Here is a 22,332-nt window from a genome sequence, read left to right on the forward strand (position 1 = left end):
AAGAGGTCAGCCCAAGAACCTATGGCCAGATCTATCTGAAAAACACTTTAAAAAAGAAAGAGATATGCACCTAATGTTCAAAGAAAGTATGTTATACCAAGATCAGTGGCATTAGTAGATCGAGCGCGAGGCTCATAATCAGGAGATGGCAAGTTCGACTTTCTGTAGAATCACTGCTGTTCCATCTTTGTGCCCACGAGCAAGACACTTACCGTCAGTTGGGTTGTTTCCGTCCACTTGGTGTATACATCGGCACCATGGTTGACTGGGAAGTTAACCTGCGACGGACCAGCATCCTTTCATGTCTTCTTACACGTATTGTACTTTTAACATCAACAAAAAGATTAAACAAGAAAAAGAAAGAGTGATTCTGGAAAATAAGGGTCATTTTATTGTTAACCGTAAAATCATTTTGTTAAAAACAATAATTGTACGAGTCAGCATAGGTTGTCAAAGAATACACTTTTTATCATCTATTACTAAAGGGTCTAGTTTTACAATGTGCTGTGTTGACGATATTAAGCCATTGATGGACGCCTGTACAAAAATGCCTAACTTGCCTATAGGCCTCTACGCAACAGTGGCAACGCAAGCGAACTAGATACGTCGACACAGTATTTACCACTAAACGACATTACTAAGCCTAGTAAAGTGGTGTATAACAGGGTGTCACCAAAAAGTATACAGAAACTGATGAGTCAGGTTCTGGGGCTGCAAAAAGATCCCGTTTCTGCGTGTGACTGTTACGTCATCAGATGACCTGAGGTTTTTCATCCTTCTCGGTGATCTTGGTCTTAAAAACGACTCCACTCCTAGTTGAGCTCAATTGAGTGGAAGAACGAATCGGAACGATGCGTCACATATTTTTTGGGAAAACATAATTCTGGCAATCTTTGAAGGGAAAACTTAAAGAAATATTCCGGCCGCCACACTGGATTCGGTTCCGACTCTGATGGCTGTATACTTCCTCAATCAAACCGTATAGTGTTTTTCATATCTTGCCAACGGTATTAATTGAACCCAGGAATGTACCCAGATCACATTTACTAAAAGATAGTGGTGTTGCGTAACACTAGATTATTTTCAGGATAGGCCTAACCAATGCTCTTTCTTACGGTGTTAACTAAATCCGATAAACTATGACATCGCCTGGGCTGTGTAACATTACTATTTTGATCACACTGTTACTGTTTCGCCAAGTATCTTTTGCCAGATCTAGCTAAAAAATACTATAAACATGGCAAAGAGCTTATGGATAGTTATGTAGAGTAAACTTGAAAATTTCGCAATGATAAAGGCACGCTAATATTGACCGATAGTTTTCATGAGGTTGTATTCTGATATATACATGTACTAGACACGGGGACTCTCACTTAGAATAGTTTTGGTTATTTTCCATAAAGAAAAGTTCAAATCCGATGAATACGAAGAAAGCATTAGCCAGCGATAGAAATATCCGATGCGTCATACTCTGAATTCTCAAGGCGTTTTTTTTCTTAAGTTATCTCATCTAATCGCTATATATATCAGCAGGAACTCATCTTGACTTTCTCTTTTTTTGTTCAAAACATAATGTTGACATTTCTGCCGGAAATAGCCCTAAGCCATTCCATTAAAAGTTTGAGTTCGCCTTCGAGAAGAACCTCCGATAGATTAGGTTTAAAGGGACAACTTGGGCATGAAATATTGTCAGGTGTACACACTCATAGAAAAAAACCATTTTAAATCCTTTGAAAAACCCTTGATATTTTGTTGGCCAACCAAAATATACACCTCGCAGAGGTTTTTCGTGAAGAGAGAAATTCTTAGAGGTTTTCCGAATCTCACAAACCATTTTCATTCAGAGAAAAACCGCCCGCCAGCGGGTGCCGCATACTTGTCTAGGTAAAAAAACTCCAAGACTTTTTCAAAATACTAGAAACCTTTATTTCTAGTAGTGCAGCGGGACTATGCAACAAGGACTATCATTTTACGGCAATATATAAACGCTTGGAACGATAATTTACAACAGGCCTACTTGGAATTCGCAGGCCGTGTTTATGAAAGCCTCCTCGCATCACTAGCAAAAATCGTTCTTAGAGATCAGCGTTGGCGTGCGCGTGACGCTTCACGTGGCGGTGCATGGTGTGGAGTAGAGACACCTTCTGACCACTGACATGGAAATCCCACCCAAGTTGTCCCTATAAGGTTTCTGCCCACGCGAATTATAACTGGAAGCCGCGGAGAGGTAGTAGTGGGTAGATACTTTTGCAGCCGTCCACATCATCTCTAGGGCGGAACTTTGTCTTTTTTGTGTTCCAAAACCTTTTAGTCTGTCTGGAAATATCAAAGGGACATTTCGGATTAGCCGGATAGAAATGAGCGATAATCTAGCAAGAAGCTCTACAATGAGTGCTCGTCAAACGTGTATCAAGTCAATATGCCCTTCGTGATAAACAACTCAATGGAATAACCGTTCTAAGCATTATTTATCAGAATTCTATCTACTCAATGCCCTTCCCCTCACCTTTACCCTGTTCAGATAACTTTCGAATAGGCCGATTAGCTACAAAAAAAGCTCTAGCATCTAGTATATAAAGGTGTTTTCCCTCTCACAATCGCAGAATATTTTACCATTACCACGGGGCACTGCAATCAATTAACCGTACTAGCGTGGTGAAGAGATTTCCGGTAACTAGATAGACTCATCCAAGTTTTGAGAATGGTGAAATTGTGGGGTTTAAGAGGTACACTAACGTTACACTTCTCCAAAAAGCGTTAGAACAAAATATCAGGTTGGAAAATTCGAAATCTGTGCATCGCGCAAGTCAGGTCAGATTGTTGAGCAATGACATGAACATTGTTCAGTATCTTTATTGTGGTTTTCATATCGTTCTGGCCAAGGGTACTTGGTTGAACCCAGGAATGTGACGAGATCACATTTGTGACCCACTCTACCAAAACTAGGCGCTTGTCGCATCTGAACTTGACAGGTTGATACGGACTTGTTGTTCATTTCCCTATTATAGACCTTTGGGGAAATGTAACCAAATCAGTTTGTAATAGATTTCACAAAAGGTCTACAATAGGGAAATGAACAACAAGTCCGTATCAACCTGTCAAGTTCAGATGCGACAAGTGCCTAGTTTTGGTAGAGCGAGTCACATTTACGAAAAGATAGTGGTGTTGCACGACACTAGATTATCAACCAATGCTCTTTCACAGTGTCAACTGAAACCGGTCAACTATGACACCGGCTCACCAAGGCAATGTAACATTGCTATTTGTGATCACACTATTACAGTTTAGTGACAAGAGGTCAGCCAAGAACTTTTGACTTGATCTATCTGAAAAACATTACAGAAGTTGAACAAGAAGGTAATAGCGCACCGGGCATGTGTACAACCTTCAAGTCCAAGATTGGATTAGGCGCACTTCATTAGTCAAACATTTATCGTGGGAGAAATAAAACAACAATATGTCATGGATAGGTTAACTACTTAAATCGCGTTTGTAATCAAATCAAAAAGTATACTTGGCAATGGTCTCGATATAGGACGCCAAACATATCAAACTATCTCTTCTTCACAAAATGACACATTTCTAGACAAACAAGAGTTAAAAGTTGTTTAAGAAAATAATACATTCACTCGTATTTTTGTAAGTTTCAAACAAGGGAGCGAGATGCTTCATCGGGGCATGCTAGTTCACTTAACATTCACTCGCACTTTCACTACCACGAACAAACAGACACAAAACTCGTGAGGGCAGAAAACGCCAGTGTGACAATCCCAATTGAACTGACATGAAATGAAATATTTTTAACTAAAGATCTTCAGTTTCTCGTACAGTTCCACTATATTTACAGTATTTTTGTAGGATTCTTTGATGATTTCGGTTTAAGTGTTGAGGGACCTTTGGCATTATCAAGGGCATTACCCGGGGCAGCGACCCAGGGCACTATCACCAGGCTGTCGGCAGCCAAGTCACCTTCCACCCTATACTGGTAGTTCCATTCATCAAAATGCCCCAAAAAGGGAAACATTAAAAATCGGACCGAATTATCACGGTATACCGATAATAACTCTGGTTCGACATAAGTGACTCTTTCAAGGCGTTTGGTTCTCTGAGTCTGTCATTCCAACTAAATTTTTGGTTCGCACTGTTTACACACTCTCTAAATTCCACGCACATCGAATGGAACACAAGCACACACAGCATTCAGTTACATGGCACCTTTACCACGGCAGTACACACCCTGTGTGTTTTAAGCCATTTGGCATCAATGAATCTAATGTAATCTGAATTGAGTTGCAAATACCGTGACCACTTAGGCCTATTACATCACAGAAGACGTTTTTAAACGTGTCATGGTAATTACTATTGTGAGAACGCTGTAACGTTCGTCATGTGAACAATTTAAAATAGGCCGGTGTGACAGCGGATATAGTCCCCCTGCAGTCATAGTCCGGTAGCATTTTATTTGACCAATTAAGCAGCATGATCTATTGTACCGCTAACCCTAACCAAAACATTTAGCAATGCGGGCTATTGTTACACGGACTATCAGCCCTAAGACTACTATCCCCGTCACACCGGGTCTATTTGGCAAGCCGCTCGCCGAACAGGCATCTTTTTTGTCCTGTTTGGAGAGCCGCTTGCCAAACAGCACTAAAAAGCCACCCTGTTCTGCCAGCCGGGCTTGCCAAACAGGTAAAAAATCTACCCTGTTTGGCGAGCTGGAGACTTTACTTTCATATTAATGAGTTCGGCTCTCCATTCAGGACAAGAAAAAGTCGCTGTTTGGTAAGCCGGGCTTGCCAAATAGTCACTTCCTTTAAAATATCATCATACATAATACTGCCTCTGTGAAACATAGTTTGACCGTGCTGTGAGGTTCTACCAGAAGCAAATACATGTAGTTTGAATATTTTCATCGAAATCTGTGCATGGACACTGCGAGACACTACGAGATAAGTGGAAAAAAAGGATTCAATTGTCAATGTTGCCGAGGTCATCAAGATAACCTCATTCGATATCGTTGACTTGGTCACAAAACGTTGTCCAGCCAGCTTCATGGAGACGTACACTTATCCTGCAGTGTTTGTGTGTCAACTTGGAGACTTTCGTTGGCGCACAAAACACCTCAAAGGGATTGTAATGGACAAGGGTGAGGACACTTCGTTGATCAGTGACACAAAAAGAAAGCTGCTGAACACACACAGCCTGGGGCTTTCTTCATCCTAGCTTCAAAAGCATTTAATAGCATCCCGCGAAGTTACTATTTATAGCTCACAAGGTCATTTGCATAAGATATTGATGACGTTTTAGTCACGTGACAGGCGGACATCGACACTTATTTCTACGCATTTGAGCTTATTTCGAAGTCAATTATCTTTGACCCTGCATTGTTTTTAGCATGAATGATACCATAGAGTCAGAGAGAGAAATATTCAGAACAATTATGTTGTATTTCCAACACTCGGACATGTGCCAGATTGAATCTAACTTCCCTAGTTAGAAAGCCTGAATCCATTACGAAACCGCATGTTTGTCCGACATTGCCTGTAATTCAGCGATGGGGAAATAGAGGGCAGCAGCTGCAGTGACGTCATCTTCGCGGAATGCTATTCGTAAATTCTCATATTACTACTCTTTGCAATGTGTAACCACACATCCATGTCCACAATACTCCCAACAAGTGCACATGGGGTACATTTAGGAAGCAACATAAATTGAAAAAAAATCCTAATTAAAACACAAAAACATTTGCTATAACCAGACATCCATGTAGTCAAATTCCTGTCCCACGGTGTGCAAATAATTTGTACAAGTGCCAATGCTATGATTTATATTGGTGCTATTTTTCTGTAATTGCTATAATTGTACGTCCATGTCATCGAATTCCTGGCCTATGCTGTCTAGGGTCTGGGTGCTGATGCTGGTGCCGTTGCTATAGGTCTGAGTTGCACTCGTCGACCGCGAGAGGCCGCTGCTCATCGAGGTGGAGGGTTTCAGTCGCTGATGGAGTTCGAGCTCTGGAAAGGATAGGAATTTTCAAATAAAATATATACATTAGGTACAACCTGCACGCACTTGGAATGTACCTTGGATAGATGCACATGCCAGGTACATTTAGGTACAATGCAATGTACACGAAGGTACTACCTGCATATTCCTGGCATACATTAATATGGCATGTGCAGTGCATACGATGTCATAACGTCCAACAAGTTATTTTAGTAAATTAACCAATGAGCGCACATTTTGGCTTTCATCACGCGACAGTACTACATCCGGGACCTTACGGTGCAGTCAAAATCAGTGTTGGCAGAGAGAATATCCTACGACCTGATCCGAGAATGGAGTATACGTGTATGTCCATGATACATTCAATCGCATATACTTACCGCGAGTAAAATTGAAGTTCTGTGTACTGTGAGTAAGCTAGAGATTAAAGGAGAAATAAAGGAAATAAAAGGGTTGCTCATGCGACTTGAAAGAAAAAGGGTTACATTGTAAAACAAACTTACATGACTTAAGAAATTGATAAATGGACATAGTGAATATATTTAACTTCAGCAATAATGGATTTACAGACTGAGAGAAATGCACAAAAACAGACTCAATAAAGTATAAACAGACTTAAGAAATATTTCGAAAGACGTAAGACATATTAAAGGGCCAACTTTGGCATAAGATATGTTGGTTTTTTGTACAAAAACGGCTTCCAGCAGGACCGTAACTTCTCCAAACAGGATGAATGAAAACTCTTTGAACTGCAATAAACAATGCACTAGAACGGGGTGTAACATTAGGCCTGCCTGAGATTCGCTAGGTAGGCCCCCAAACTGCCCTCCAACACTGGTGAACATCGTTATCAGAGAATGGCATCAGTATAATACTACCAGTGGCGACGCAGGGTGTCAAGTTGGCACATTATCCTCTTGGTCAGGTAAATCACATGTCATAGTTGTCCCTTTAACAGACTAAATGATTTGATAAACAGATAGAGCTGAGGACGCCAGTGGAAGGTGGTCATCCAGATCGAACATCCCAAAGGTATTCTCGTAAGATTGTCAGCTTGATCTTATAATTTTCCAGTAATGTACATGTACAATTTTACAATATGGTTTGACCAATATGAGAGTGTGCATGGTGTACAGCATTGAGCTCGACTGTCGCGATGCATTTCCATCAGCTTCCTAGTCTTGCTTTATGACTATTTTGTTGTAAAAAATGGCACTTGAAAACCAACTTACAACTGGTATCCTCAGGTATAATAACGAGATCTTTTGAAAATTGTTTATTCAGAGAACAGAAAAAAATAAAACAATAAAGAAAAACATTAACTAGCTAGTCTACCTTACATTGAATATCGAAAACCTACAGGTGAGCGACAATAATGTTTTAGAAATCTTAAGTTATGTGCAAAGACGGACAATTTTTAAAGTTAAGCAAAAAGAGGGATTTACAAGGACGGTACACAGGCAAAGTTTCCCTGATAGAATCTTTATCAAAGAATCTATGATCGGCCCATGTGATTTCATCATAGATTTTTAATTGAAATTCTCCATCGAAGAATCTGTAATAGGCTATCATAGAATCACCGTTTAATAGATTCTATATATGACGGAGACTTTTGCCTGTGAAGTGGGTAAGGTCACTTTCGAAAAAGGAGAAAAAATCAAATAGAAAAAAATACATATCTCGGAAATCTGACTATGTGCGAGACTCATCCAAAGTCGACAATTTGCAGCAAAAGCAAAAAGCATATGAATTTAAAGTGACAGTGTGCTAAGTTAGCTACAGATGCAACCTGTCTTATCAAGGGTTAACTATTGCGACATCCGAACTTTGTGATGCGTTGTCCCGGCCTGCAAAGTCTTGAAACCATTTTTTGTTGACTTTAAAGTTGCTACCCAAAACTTCCAATTTCTTCAATGTGACACCGGGAAAAATGTCTTTTTTAGATATCTTGTAAGTTACACGTGGGATATCATCCACTGTGACGATCTTACCTAGCGAACATTGCGATAACTTGTAGTGCAGTAGTGGAGATTGTGTGGAGTTTTGTAAACGGTCAATTGATCTCATATAGTTTTTCCGAACACTGTCTCCACCAGAGTGCCGGGAAACGTTTGAGTGTATCGGCTGGTGTTCGTAAAAGTCGTTCTATTGTATGCGTCTTTCAGTAGTTGAAATGTTCAAACATGATAGTTGAAAAGGACCATATAGGTTGAAAACTACCAGTTGCAAAGTTTTCGTGACGCTGTATTGACCGCCATCTTGAATTAAAAAATGGCCGCAAAAAGACACGCTTTACTTTATCACCTCGAAATGTACTGCAGTTTGGAACCTATTTCTACACCTACCCTCAACTACTTTACCCAAAAAACGCATGTGAATTTCACAAGCCGGTGGACTTTAATCACTTTAACCCTTGATATTCCAAGAAGCTAGAGATGTGTCTGCGATAGAAGCTCACCATCTGACTGAGTACCTGAGTCGACGCGACTGTGGGAAGAGTTCTGCTTGGAGAGAGAGACATTCTTCGAAGACATCATGGACTGACGGACATTGCGCTCCGGCCTCAGTAAAATGATATAAAGTTTTGGCGTAAACAGGCATATCAGGGCTATCGTCGCGCTCAGACTTATAGAAAAGCATAAAGTTCCTAAACGGATTTTGATGTTGTTTGCGGTACTGAAATATATAGGGACAAAGGCAAGCCATATGATGCATGTAGTGTACATAGTAAAACCTATGTGCTTAGATTCGTTGAAGGCCTCGGGTATTTTGCGGGTCAGCACTGCGTAAACTGTGCAAATGATTATTAAAAGTACTGGGTAGCCTAAGCCAATCATATACTCTAATCCTACTGCTGATTTGCATACGAGTTGGTGCTGCGCCCTGGTGGGGTAATGTGGCCCCGCCTTCGGCGGCCGATAAATTATCCAGCAAGTCCCGATGGCTACTTGAATTACTACTAACGCCGAACATATCAGCAACTGCGACAAAGGACTAATAAATTTCGGCCTCCTGACCGTTCGTTTTCCAGCGCGAAAAATCCTTGCAATACGGTTGGTTTTAGTCAAAATGGCGCCGTAACATATACTGAAACATAATCCTATGCCAAACTTTTGCAATCCGCAAATCAAATCGGATGGTTTGTTTGTTATGAAGAACGTCATTCCGAAGCTTAGCAATATTCCCACAAGAAGCACGAAACTTAATTCCCTGCCTGACGCCTTTACAACGGGCGTTTCGTGGTACAAAACGAACACACATATGACGAAGACGGTCACTATAACCCCGGCGGATGCGTACACTAGCGCAGCGATCGCGATTGGGTTATCTTGCTGCATCACTTCCGGCGGAATCTCAATACACGTAGTCTTGCGCGCGTCAGGTTTGGTGCCGTAGTCGCACTCCCTGCATATATCCTCACTTGCTAGGTATTGCCACCGAGTGCAATTGACACAATTCCAGCAGCATTTGTCCCCCGTGATGTAGTATTTCGCTTGGCCAGGTCCGCATTTGGCGCTGCAGTAAGAGGCCGGGAAAGTCGGTTCGTTTAGCCGGAACATAAGAAGGCTGTCATTTGTCTGAAAGAAAGACCACGTAACATCAATCAGATAGTCGGCCTTTAGACTGGTAGTCGGATAAACATGAAATGAGACCGGTAGCCGGATACATGAAAGATTAGACTGGTAACCAGATAGACGTAATATTAGTCTGGTTGCCGAATACACCAGAGATTGGACTGGCAGCCAGCATTTGATCAAGGTTTTATTTCAGAGAATTCCTCCAAGAGTGGTTGCCGACCAATGCGAAGGAAGCAAGTTTCCCCCATATTGTCGGCCATTTTGATTCCCAGCTAACAGAACTTCACCACATAGAGACGCTGAAATGGAAACAGGCGAAATGACTAACAATTTGCATCATTAGCATATTCATGATTTATATTTATAGCAAAACAAACCTCGGTCGTTTTCAATGTGAGTTCGAACTCTGTAAAGAATCCAACTTCTTGCCATTTGTATTCCCCAGGTTTCGGTTGTTGAAAGTTAAGAATCCGATACCGCGGTGGTCCATCAAGATTCTTGTCAAACTGCACATCCTGTCCGGACAAACCTGAAAGGGTTAATTGGAAAATAGTTAGGTTAAGCGACTCAGCAGTTCACGATTACGTCCACATTACGGACAAAATTCGTCATACTAGGGCCGTTTCACCGGACCAAACCAATCCAGACCGATGTAGATTGGCATATGCCGTCTAAAGGCGCACGTATGTGATCTGGTCTGGTCTGGTCTTGACTGATTCGATGTGGTCGAAGAAGTCGACTCTCCACGTTTGGTCTACATTACTATGCCGTCTAAACGACGTCCAAAATTTCGATATTACGTCGTCATTCATGATGTTGTGAGCGATGTGATCTGGAGTGGTGAAGTCAGGTGTGTTATTTTGACTTGATGATACAGAAGAATAATCTTACACAGGCGAAAAGTGCTTATGTACTGTAACTAAACGTGTAGTAGAGTTGTCCGACACCTGTTGGTCACTTTCGGAACATTAATCTGGCCTTCCCGACCGAGCCGTATGGGCAATATTACTTACTTCTAAAATGCACTTTCTTTAGTTCCTCCAACAACAGTTTCCCGGGTATGGGGTCGATCTTTGGACACAAACCTACTTGACCAGGACAGAACTTTCGCTGTATGTTCTTGACGACCGGAAAAGAAAGGAAAAATAAGATATTGCTAATTGTTGAAACAGACAGCGTATTCGCAACAGTCGCAATCATAGGCGAGTCTTGCAACATGATTACTACCAAGCATACTACGTATTGTCAGTGTTTCTCAAATCTTCGACGATATACTGGTGTGCGTAGTTCAAACTGTACATCGCTTATCATGGGTATCACGTGAGTAGCTGGATTATACTCCCTCCTCACGAGTGGTGATATACTTGTACTTAAAAGAGATCCTAAAGCAATCGAACTTTATAGCTATTTCAAGACATGTTTTGAATCGAAATCACTTTCTATTATCAAAACAAAGCGGTTAAATCTTCATGTGGAAGAAATCTTACCCTTATAGCATTAGCAAACGCCAACACGGCATCACTGACAAACTGCAGCTGGGCCTCGGGCATGTAGCCCGTCTCGTACGACTGGGTCATGTTGTCCGTGCAGTTGATCACGAAGTCCTCATTCAGGGGCGTGTAGGGGCTGTCCGGGTACTTGCAATTGAAATACGACTCCCAGTACTCGATGAACCAGGGGTTGCGCGTGTTGTTGTCGGGCTTCAGGCTCAGGAAGTAGTCGTCGAAAGCTTTGACCGGTTTCGCTAGCGGTTGGACCGTCACTGCACCCTCAACCTGAAAACATCATGAATATCTGAAACATTTGAAAAACTGGACCAAGATGCATAAATGAGGCGAATCTTCAGACCAGTTTACATACCTGTGCTTCCCTGGTTTTCCAAACCAGCTCTCGCCCTCCCCAACCATCCGACCCGATCCACACGAACTGGCCAGTGGCGTTGTTTCTCCTGACAGCATTCATCAGCTGGGCAACCTCCTGGTCTGATCCAAAAACAATCACGCCTGGAAAGTAATTGCGGTGAACATTATATGTAAGCTGGGTTTACATAGGTTCACGTTGTCACTGTTCAAGTTTCACTTGTCACGAGTTAACTGACCACGTCGGCTTAAGGTATCGGTTTGCTTAAGAAATGTACGCGCTTCCCTGGAGAGGAAATGACGACACAAAAGAAACATACTAAAGATTAGTTCATTTTGAGGGGTGTAAGGTCCGCATTTATTATTTTGTTATCCGATTGTACCCCTCCAACACTGTAATGGGAGGGCCTTGTTTCTATTGTATTGCAAAGGTATCCACCGTGCTGACTTTGACTTGAAAACACGACGTGAGGATGAAAAGTGACCTCGTGAATCGTATGCAGTCCTCATGTTCAAAGTGTCTCATTCGTTCTTCATGACACGCATAAAAAGTGAACAGTGACTCGTTACACGCGAACTCTGTAAAATCGCGGCCTGAGAGGGAGATGGTGTTATTCGGGACGTCGGATTTGTCCAAGTTTGACTGTCGGGATTCGCGACGAAGAGAAAATCGCCGGCAAAACCAGGATAGAGACATGTCGTCGAGACTTTCCTGAAAATTGTCGAGCAAATGGTTTCGGGTGAGTGGGTATTTATTGATGGTTTCCCCATTTTATGGGCAACTTATTGATGAACGTATTGGCACGCTCTGAAAGAGGAAGAGAAGACGGCGCCGAGAATAAAAATAATTTAAACATAACATGTACAGCTGGTGGCAGGCGGGTTGGTAAATCACTGCCAGATCGTATTGTACGCGCCGGTCACCGATCCAAAGGTTGACCGCGCTCTACGTTGCTTAACTTCCACTCTGGGGCCAACGCGCCAACCACTGGGCCATAAAGGAATTCTCTCATGGCCGGCGGGTTAAGCCGTGCCATATACCTGGAGGTACTATACACAGATCATACGGCAGAGTTCTTCAAAATCCTTTATCATAAAATCAGACGTACTATTGGAATGTTTTTGAAGGGGGTGCATCTAGCTTTCAGTAAAAGAGTCATTCGTTCAAGATATGGATATGTCAATGAGAACCAAGAAAAATCACTCCCGTGTGTATGGATTGGTAATCATCTATTTTCTGAAATGATTAATTGGCCACACTAGACTCCCTTTTATCACGTTTCCATTTCCGGCGACCGCTACGAGTATAAACATCACTGCATCCATGATATTTGATATATGTTTACTTGAGATCGACTGGTAGCGAAGTAGTCACAGAGCGTCTTCAAGACTGACTTAGCTAAATGTGAAAATTTAAATTGCTAGGATCTGCGCCGTAAAATCATCTTTTATAGAATGTACCAACAATTTTCATCAATGATAGAACCAATTCGAAAGAAAAAACAAATCATATCCAAAAACACAAAATTGTTTCACAGTCATTCGCTCGACAATTTTCGGTAACGTCTCGATTTTCCAGCGCCGTGTTATTTTCAAACGGCGACGAAATGTTCGCGGTTTGCAAACATGAATAGTCCAGAAATGTTAAGTTTTTTCAGTTCGTAGTGACCTTGCTCTGTGTTTACTCGGCCTCAAAATTCCCTGCTCTCGGTGCAGTGTCAATGGAATTTAATCTCGAAGTTAATTAATGACAATGGGAAGACAAACACACAGGGATCAAAGATGGCCACTTATGGAAATTGGCTATCGTGTTTCCCAGTTCATGGTTTTCGTTGGAAGTGCAAACGCTCTGTGTCATTCACACCAATGAAGTGAACGATCGTAATCATGGTAATAGTCCGGGTTTTTTTTCATTCTGATTCTAAAGCTGTACAAAGGCTAAAGTTTCCATGAAAAACCTTTAGAAATCCGTTAAAAATCGATGAAAACAGAAGTACATTCAAAAATCGTCGTCGTAAAGAAAGTGCAAAGTCGTCGAACATTGTCCGTTTTTTTCATCAAATTTATTTGACATGCGCCTTCAGCTTTGGGTTGCAAAAAAGCTTTTATAGTGGAATGATATAGAGCTCGAGGAAACCCGCAAGCTGTGTAGTGTCAACCTTTCGTCGAGGAGGCCTTTTGCGATCAAAATCAAATTGAACTGCGCACTAAAACCGGCTGCGCCACTTGCTCAGAGCTTCCCTGGGGCAGGGCTCAACACAGTCATTCAATTTCCCGGTAAATCGAATCGCTTGTAAAAACCTTTTCGTGTTTCCCTAATTGCCTAATGGAGTATAATTGATATCTTACGGCTATCGGATAGGCTCATTTTGCAGGCGCCGCGGCCAGGGGAGTGAAGTTTGGAATCTTAACTCTCAGGTCCTTAGAACCATAAATCATATTGGTTTATAGGCGCCACACGTACAGACGAGTGATTTTCGTAGCTCCAACATGCATGATCGCATGCGACAAAAATATGGTCTGCGGTGGTCATCCCTGATACGTGCGACAAAATTCTGCCCGTGAGTGCTGCGACTGGCCAATCAAACACAGCGATTAGTTTGGACACGTATGTCGAATGGGGTCAGGACGACTTCCCAAGATATTGTCGGAGTGGCAACCGGAGACTGGTAGAGACAAACGGCGAAGGGGACTCGCTGGTTGGATGTTGCAGTCCGCCATGCAGAGAGCGCTTGAGACACAGACGGCTCAGGACCGTAAGGTGGCACAGTCGACATAGATAGGTCAAGTTTGAAGAGAGAGTGAGTGACACTGTTTAAAACTACGCTACCATGACTTTTTTTTACACCCCCGTAGCCTTACCTCTGGCAGTTTTCTTCTTCAGCAGGTCCTCCACTACCTTGTCGTAGGTGTCCTCCGAAGCCACCCCGGAATCTTTGATGAGTCGGTCCCTCACTGCTATGCAGACTCCTGCCTTCTTGAGATGGTGCTCAACCACCTGCATCCCCTGAAATAAGACGATGACTGCATTAGGAAAACGTAGAAACTCTGTGAATGCTCAAATCGAAGGCCTAAGCAGACATGTTTTTCCAACCGGAATCATTGATGGGGCGGTCTTTCACGCACTGCCTTTATACTAAATCCTGCCATCTTGAGATGGTGCTCAACGACCTGCATCCCCCGAAATAATACAATGATTGCATGAGGAAAATAGCAGAGGCGCTTGGAATGCTCAGCTAGGAGGCCTAAGCGGTCTATTGTTCACTGGAGCCACTGATGGGGCGCACTTCTTTGCAGACACGGGCATTTCTGAGGTGGTACTCCACAACAGGCATCCCCTGAAACAAGGAGAAATAAGCTCAATGAATGTTATTTTCGATGGTCCCGGGCTATCGACCTTACATTATCTGAATCTATCAGGTGCCTTAACACTTGTCCCTGTAAGGCCTCCATAATTTTTCGCCATCGTAGCATGCTTATTTACCTTTTCTCCATAGCTTGACTCCTCGTACAGCAGCGACACGTATTGCCACTTGAACATTTTGACCAGCTGAACCATCGCCTGGGCCTGGGCGTCATCAGAGGGGATCGTCCGAAGGAAGTAGGGGTACCGCTCTTTGGCGCTCAGCTCGGCGCTCGTGGAGAAAAAGCTGACCTAAAATGAGAGATAAGAGGTGGCTTTAGTAAGTAAGTTGGTTTCACCTCGAAAATGAGGTCGGGATGGTAGTCGCAAAGTTGCGAAATCTCTGTAATTTGAAAGCCTCAACAGCTGGGCCTAATACAGGCGTCATCTGAGAGCACGGTCCACAGAAGGTGGGGGTTGCTCTCTCTCTGACACTTGGATCGGTACTCGTGGAATCATTCGAATTCCCACCGCCAAAGGGTGGTAAGATCGACAATTTGATAACCTTAATGACGTGCCACTGTCTTTCATATTCATCGATCATCAACGTAGCCTTTGTCGCACTCCGCGGGTCCAAATTACATTCGAGACCTAAATCAGCAATCAGTCACTAATAATTACCTGGTGTAGTACACACATTTACGCCTGGCCAGCTCAGTGAGGCATTGGCGGTAAATATGCAGAGATTGAAGTTTAGAGAGAATCCATCGTCCACCTAAAAGTTTGATACCCCAAGGGTTTGCCCTTAACTCCCGGCGCGTTGCCAATGACCCTATCCGATGCCATGGCCGCCAGACCATGCCCCCGAGGGTTCATTATACGATCGACGAGACCTATAATCAGTCACTACAGGTGCCTAGAATTCACACAGTTTTCGCCTGGGGAGGTTTATGAGATATCGCAGGATGATATAGAGAGATTACAACATCCAACTCTAGCATAAAACCTTCTAAATACCCCCCCCCCCGCCCGCCCCCAAGTTTGCCATAACCTTCTAGATCTTTGCCTATCCACCCCTACTAATGTTTTGTTTGATCATCGCCCAGTGGGTTCAAATTATCACAGAGACCCACCAGTCACTATCCTCTAATTTCCTGTACACACATTTTACGCCAGCATAGTTGAATTACTTATTGATGGGTGATATGAGTGGGATTTCAGGATCCGAAACAGTTCACAGCCTTAAATTTGAACACCACAAACTTAATACAAAATCCAATTTTCGAATTGGTAACACGTGTATCAGGAACGGCCCATTATCCTCCCAAGCTTAGCCCTAGCTTAGAGTAGCTGGTTACTCTAAGGCCATGGTGACCATACGCGCAGCGCTTTTCTGAATAAGCTGACGTCTATCCGCGATTCCCGCAATAGATCTAGTTTTGCTTTGTCCATCACCCACCAACCCACTGGCCATGCAACCTCTGCACTTTCTTCCAGGTCTCCACCAATGAGTCCCTATACTATTCCCTGGTCCCCTAATCATCACCTCATTGGCCCCAATAACCACGGGGATCTCATCATCAACCAATCACTACTAATTATCAGCAATATTTGGCGAGAGAATTAAGAGTTATATATCTAGCAATTTCTCGCTTCTGTAACTGCGGAAATTAGAGAGGCTGGGCGCGCTCAGACGGGCTTTATGGTCCAACAAAAGATTGGATGACGCGCAATATTAGCAAGGCCAAGGGCATGTAGTGCCACTTTCAAGATTAAGCCCAATTCTGGGGGCAATTCCCCTGGATTAAGTGCGAGATTTCGACTGCGATAAGAAATACGCAGGTCAGCACATCATACGGTCACCTAAAGTATGAATGCTCCGTGCCAATGCATTCTCGCTGAAGACAGACTGCAAAATAGGTTCCCGGCTTTCAGGTTGTGACTTTGTCATTCGTTGGTTATTTGATGTTTATGGGTAATTAACCTTGAACACTGTCGTTGCATGGTGCTGGATTGTAATTGTCTTATCGATTTCGATTTGAGAAGACTGGAAACTGTATTCGAACCTCACAAAACTTTCGGAAGGCGCACGGTGGTCATTTTGGGATGAATTGTAATGCATCTGTCTCAAAACAGGGGTTTAGTTCATTCAGATTCAGAATCAGTGGTGAATCCTTTGAATTTCTTATGGACCTAGACGAAAAGTTACATTAAGTTACATCAGTTTTTCTACCGACATTTTTTTAAACAACGCATTTCTTTCTATCGAACTCTTATGTACAGTACCTAAAAAACAAGTTACACCATTTTCTCTTCCAAGACTTAAACCACCACTCAACGAATTTTTCTCTTTGCTAGTAAGTATGTGCCGCTCTTCAGGAGTTGTCACCTCTCAGGCCCTTGGTCGTGACTCCCCTGGGGTGTTTCGCCACTTTTGAGACACGTCAAAGCCGTTTTGGTCTTAAGTGAAGCCTGATGGATCAGCAGAGATGTCTCCACCGGAATTATCACCAGCGATGTTGTTGATGGACATACTTGAGGCCAAATGCCTGACTGGAAAGTACTTGTCATTTCAGATGGGATGGAGCCCCTCAGGCCAACAAAAACATGGTCAAGGAGCGACTTCTAAAAGGTGTAAGAAACACTGGGCTAATAATCGCTTTGCATATTATCATGTATTCTGGGAGATGCGATAGAGAAATTGAAAATATCCTGTATCGAATTAAAACAACACCTTACTTAAAATCTTATAAGAATATTATGCCGAATGTTTTACCTGCGCTCTTCGGGGGAGGGGGACATATCCCCTCGAAAAAATAGGAAGAGGGCAATGCGATGCAAGAATTTGAGAGGGGAAAGGATATCGCGATACGGTAGATATCCATAACGGAAGCTGCTAAACCCTCAAGGGTGTCCATGACAGTTTATCTAACTGAATATCCATACGTCGGATAACCTTTCTGTTAGAATAACAGCACAAGGAAGCATGTCTCGACTGGAATTATCCGGGAAGAAAAGTTCGTCTTTTCAACATGGCTCAGACATATATAATCCTTCAAAGGAGCGATGATATTCTTATTTCAAAGAACTTAGAGAAGGTGGGTTTAGGATGAACGCCCAGAGAGCAGCACTTAACTTGGAAGTGGTCACAATATCGAGAAACCAACGAAGTTCAACACATGAAATTTGCTTTGGATTGGCGAAAAAGTTTTGGAAACGAGGATTCTTAAGTGTTGACCGAAGGCGCCACCATTTTGGTTGGAACTTGAAACCCTGAAGCAATCGCCACTCCTTCGAAATGAAGTGCGGCCCATCCAGAACTCTGGAAACAAAGAACAGACTCCCAGCCTTGAAATTGGCTTTCGCTTCGTTTTGAAATAGTTCTAAGTGCTTTAGGATTTCAAATTCTAGCCAGAATAGCCTTTGGTCAACCCTTTATGAGTTTTCGGGTTTTCTGCGATGACACCTTCAAGATCGATATGAATATAAGCTTACCTGGGGTATTTTGAAAAGCTTCAGCAGATTAGCGACTTGTATTGAAGTAACGCTTGAAGCAGCACCGACCACCCCCACGATGTTCTTCCACGTGTTATCGTCGCCATCTTGACAATCGCTCGCACCGCCACCTATATTCGATATGGAACCTAAAAAAGAAGAAACAAGACAGAATGTCAATTCGTTTTGCATTTTAGTTATGTCGGTGGGTAAAAACAATGACAAAGGTAAGATGGGTCCGACTTCGAGTCGCCTTTGTTTTCTAGAGTTCTCTAGACTTATTGCTTTAGGATTTCAAGACTCCGACTCCGACTTCGAGTCGCCTTTGTTTTCTAGAATCCTTAAAGGTTGACCGAAGGCGCCACTATATCCTCAAACAATTAGAACTCCTTCAAAATGATATGAATGCCAATCTTAAGGATGGGAGTCTGTTCTCTAGGAAACAAAGAACTGACTCCCGCCATTTGAATTGGCATTAACTTTGTTTTGAAGGAGTTCTCCAGACTTATTGCTTTAGGATTTCAAGACTCCGACTCCGACTTCGAGTCGCCTTTGAGACTCAACCAAGTGAACCCTGTCGGCTTTGAGTTGAGGGTCCTTGCCCCAAGAAGTAAAAGCCTCTTCAGTGAAGTACAGAGAATATCATTTCAGCAGAAACTTTTCAGATGTCCCCATTTTGTGAAAAAGAACAAGAAACAAATTGTGCTGGACGGATTTAAATCGTACCTCTACAATGGTCTTCAAATGATGTGCACTGAACAGAATTCGGCTTTCACTTTCTATCCCGCGACTGTATCTACTTTAAACCGAAGTGAACAACTTTGGCATAAAAAGCGTTTTTATGCCTCTCACTCGACGTAAGAATCGAATTCATACCGCGGGCTGATTTTTATCAGGAGTGAAAGCCCACAGTGAAGTGTAATGTTTTACGAAAAAAAGAGAAAAGATGCATCGGCGAATTGATTCCTTGGAGACAAATGGTGTGTTCTCACAACATTCTTGACTTTTTGCAGCTGACTTTTAATGCTGAAAGCAGTTTTATTGATTTTCATTGGTTGGTGTTGAAGAAAAGTCCCCACAATAGACGGTGCGAGTTACTATTGTGATGAGTGGCTGCTGACGATTAAGGACTGATGCTTTCCAGACAGTCCCTGTTTCGATCCCAGTGATACAATAAACAGTGCCCCCCCCCCCCCCCTGGAAAAAGTTTCCGACCGACCTATATGCCGACGGATTGTTGTATGAGACGGTGAGTCTATTCAAATTTTGAGAAAAATAGGTCCTCAACTTCTTTCCATGGAGGAGGAAAGTGGGGTGCGGCTGACTCTGAGTAAACGGGCGAAGCTACATCAACGAGCCCCTGCAGAAAAGAGTATTTAGTGCCAGAGGTGTAACATGCACTTAACTCATCTTTGCCCGAATAGTCACTTAATAGTAGACAATGGTTTTTACCACCTCTCGAATAGGGTTCTGTAGAGACCATGACCTTCACCACAGAGCTCTTGAACTTGCAACAATCCACAACAGAAATTCAAATTCTCATCATAAGAAGATATAAATAATTCAAACCACGACGTAATCTCTTGAATTTGCATGTGGTGTTATTGACTGCTGGAGGTGTTTAACTAAATTAAATCCGTGACGGGCATCCTATGTCGACGAAATACCAATTTGTTTGTCTGAGGCCATGATGTCTTTTGGCGAAGGCGCGGTTTTGAAGCGCGACTTTGTGTCTTGAATTAAAATGTTGCGGCAGGATAGTGCACCTCAAGCGAAGAAGTCTAATCCCCACATTTCTAACGGAGGTTGGAGAGCACCAGCTATCAACTAATGGATGCACCTTTTTAGCTGTGGGAGTTTTTTTGGAATTGTATATGAAAAATCCTCTCAGGGGTATAACCTGCATGACACCATTTTCTCTTAACGGATACAGAATTGAGCCGAACATGAAATAAATGCTTGTACTGATTTAAGCCCATCCGCCAGACAATTTAAAATACATTCATTCATTCGCATCGCAGCAATAGTTGGCCATCGCGTTGGAGCCGAAGTTACGTCATACTTCATGAGTACCCTGGTATCAGCTTAGGTTGAACCAAAAGTATGATGTATCGATCATGCACGTAGCATGCTGAATTCGATAATAAACAATTTGTTGACAAACTCCCTCTCGTTCCGGGAGTCAGCTGGTTCTTCCTGGTCACCACTTAATCCATCTAACTTGAGAGTTCATCGGCTCTAACCTGATCGAGTTACGGAGATGGCCGGAATGGCCTGCTAATCAGAGGCAAATTGTTCTGCTATGACCTGCAGCCAGGCGTGATAAAATGAATAAGTATTTGCTAATAAGGTGGGAGTGGATGAGCCGAGGGGTGACGGGATGACCCGGATGTTCGCTAAAGGAAAGCGAGAAAGCAAACATGGGACTGTCAGTTTGTGATTGGCGCCGCGGCCAGAGAGTTGCAGCCTCGGGCCAACTTTCTCATTTGGCGTGTCTCATGCCCGACAATCTCCATTCATTCCCGGTATATATACACAAATAACAGGGGTAGAAGGGCCAGTCTCTTTAAATGCGCATATTTCCGCGCAATCGAGTCCCTGTTTGCATACTATTAACGTCACTCTTTTCTAGAATTAAAGAAGACTCGAGGAAACTGGCCGATATCCTGGACACGATCGATTGTCGATAACTTCATTGGCGCCGACAGAAACAAGGATATCTGTATAAGCGCACAGTGGTCTTTGTATCTGAACGAACAACGGGTTTATGGAATATTCCGTACTCAAAATCAAACTTCTGGGCCGAATTCGATTGGAACTCGAGTTGAACGCGAGCTCCAAGAGTTACAATCGAAGCGTAAAATCGGCTAACCGGTTGGCGGGTCACCACCCGGCCCGACCACTCACTGCTGCGAGGGTTGGTTGGGCGGGTGGCACACTCGAGAACATTGAAGTAGATATTGCCTTTAAACTCCTAATGGTTTCCAGGCCAGGCACGGTCGGGAGGTTGTTAAACGAAACATACGAAATATAACGTAAATACACTTTCGCATAGTACAAATTATCATATTTTGAAAAGGCGTGTCGCTACTTCGAACCCGCGTAAGCATGCGCAGTACTTGATACCTGACGAGAGAACGAACTCAGCGAATGCTGCAGTCTTCACGTGACAAATCGAGGCCAACCCTGGTTTTACCTGGCAGCAGATCGTGAAGGTCGTGTAGATTAGCATTATGAAATGAATTAGCGTTAATGGGATGTACTAACAAATTGCTAATGCATCTTTGGTAACAAAGAGCACACCTTACAAGGCGCTTCCGTTATAGAGACACTTGTCATAATTCTATCGTTAACATCGACAGCAAGTGGAAGTGGAGTTGGTTTACAGGAACTTTGGTTAATTAGCTGAAGACTGGAGAAAGATAATTCATTTATGGCAAAAGGGACAATGTCAAATTAGTTTTGAAGCAAAACAAACAAGCACTTTTCGCGTCATTACGCTTTATATTGTCATTGCCGATTTCAGCCTATCGACCACCTTGCACGTAGTTTCGTGGGGGTCGATGTTATCAAGTTTTGCCCTGATAACCTTTTGATAAAGACAGAAGAACAATGGAAATTTAGGCCAAGATGTAAGAGGGCTTTGTTTAAAGACAATAGACCGCGTATTGGACGAGGCCTGAATTCGTTTAACTGCTAGGTTAGGGATAAACAAGCGTCATGACGAACAGTGTTCTTTTTTGCCCCAGATTAATTTTGACATGCCCCCTGAGCAAACTGACTACATACTGTACCACCACAAAAAGAACATTTCAAAAGCAACACAAAGTCACTTCATGAACGAGTTACAGTTGTAGGGAGTTTTCGCAAATCACCCGAAACGCCCACATGGACGCCTATTCCATTGTCCAACTTCCTGATCACGATGCCACACATGAACACGATCATGATCTTACTCTCATCATGATCTGATGAGAGTAAGACTGAATTTGAAATTTAGAATTTGGAATTTCGCATTTGGAATTTGGAATTTGGAATGAGCCTTCTG

General features: G+C 42.8%; 1 protein-coding gene across 2 annotated transcripts in view; it reads right to left on the bottom strand.

The window, feature by feature from the left end:
* Nucleotides 1–3,117: 3,117 nt before the first annotated feature.
* LOC135497378 (metabotropic glutamate receptor 3-like) overlaps nt 3,118–22,332 on the bottom strand; it is a 209,424-nt gene continuing 190,209 nt past the window's right edge. The window contains exons 2-11 of one of the 2 annotated variants that reach the window (XM_064787232.1): nt 18,285–18,433; nt 14,931–15,101; nt 14,309–14,453; nt 11,448–11,590; nt 11,075–11,362; nt 10,601–10,706; nt 9,965–10,116; nt 8,483–9,587; nt 6,390–6,426; nt 3,118–6,017 (exon numbers count right to left, since the gene is read on the bottom strand). In XM_064787232.1, coding sequence (XP_064643302.1) covers nt 5,933–6,017; nt 6,390–6,426; nt 8,483–9,587; nt 9,965–10,116; nt 10,601–10,706; nt 11,075–11,362; nt 11,448–11,590; nt 14,309–14,453; nt 14,931–15,101; nt 18,285–18,433 — 2,381 coding nt within the window. In that variant the 3' untranslated portion in view covers nt 3,118–5,932. Of the gene's footprint in view, nt 6,018–6,389; nt 6,427–8,467; nt 9,588–9,964; nt 10,117–10,600; nt 10,707–11,074; nt 11,363–11,447; nt 11,591–14,308; nt 14,454–14,930; nt 15,102–18,284; nt 18,434–22,332 lie in introns of both variants that reach the window. The other variant, XM_064787231.1, reaches the window with a different exon arrangement.

The sequence above is a fragment of the Lineus longissimus genome, chromosome 12 (assembly GCF_910592395.1).
Source record: "Lineus longissimus chromosome 12, tnLinLong1.2, whole genome shotgun sequence".
In the NCBI taxonomy this organism is placed as follows: domain Eukaryota; kingdom Metazoa; phylum Nemertea; class Pilidiophora; order Heteronemertea; family Lineidae; genus Lineus; species Lineus longissimus.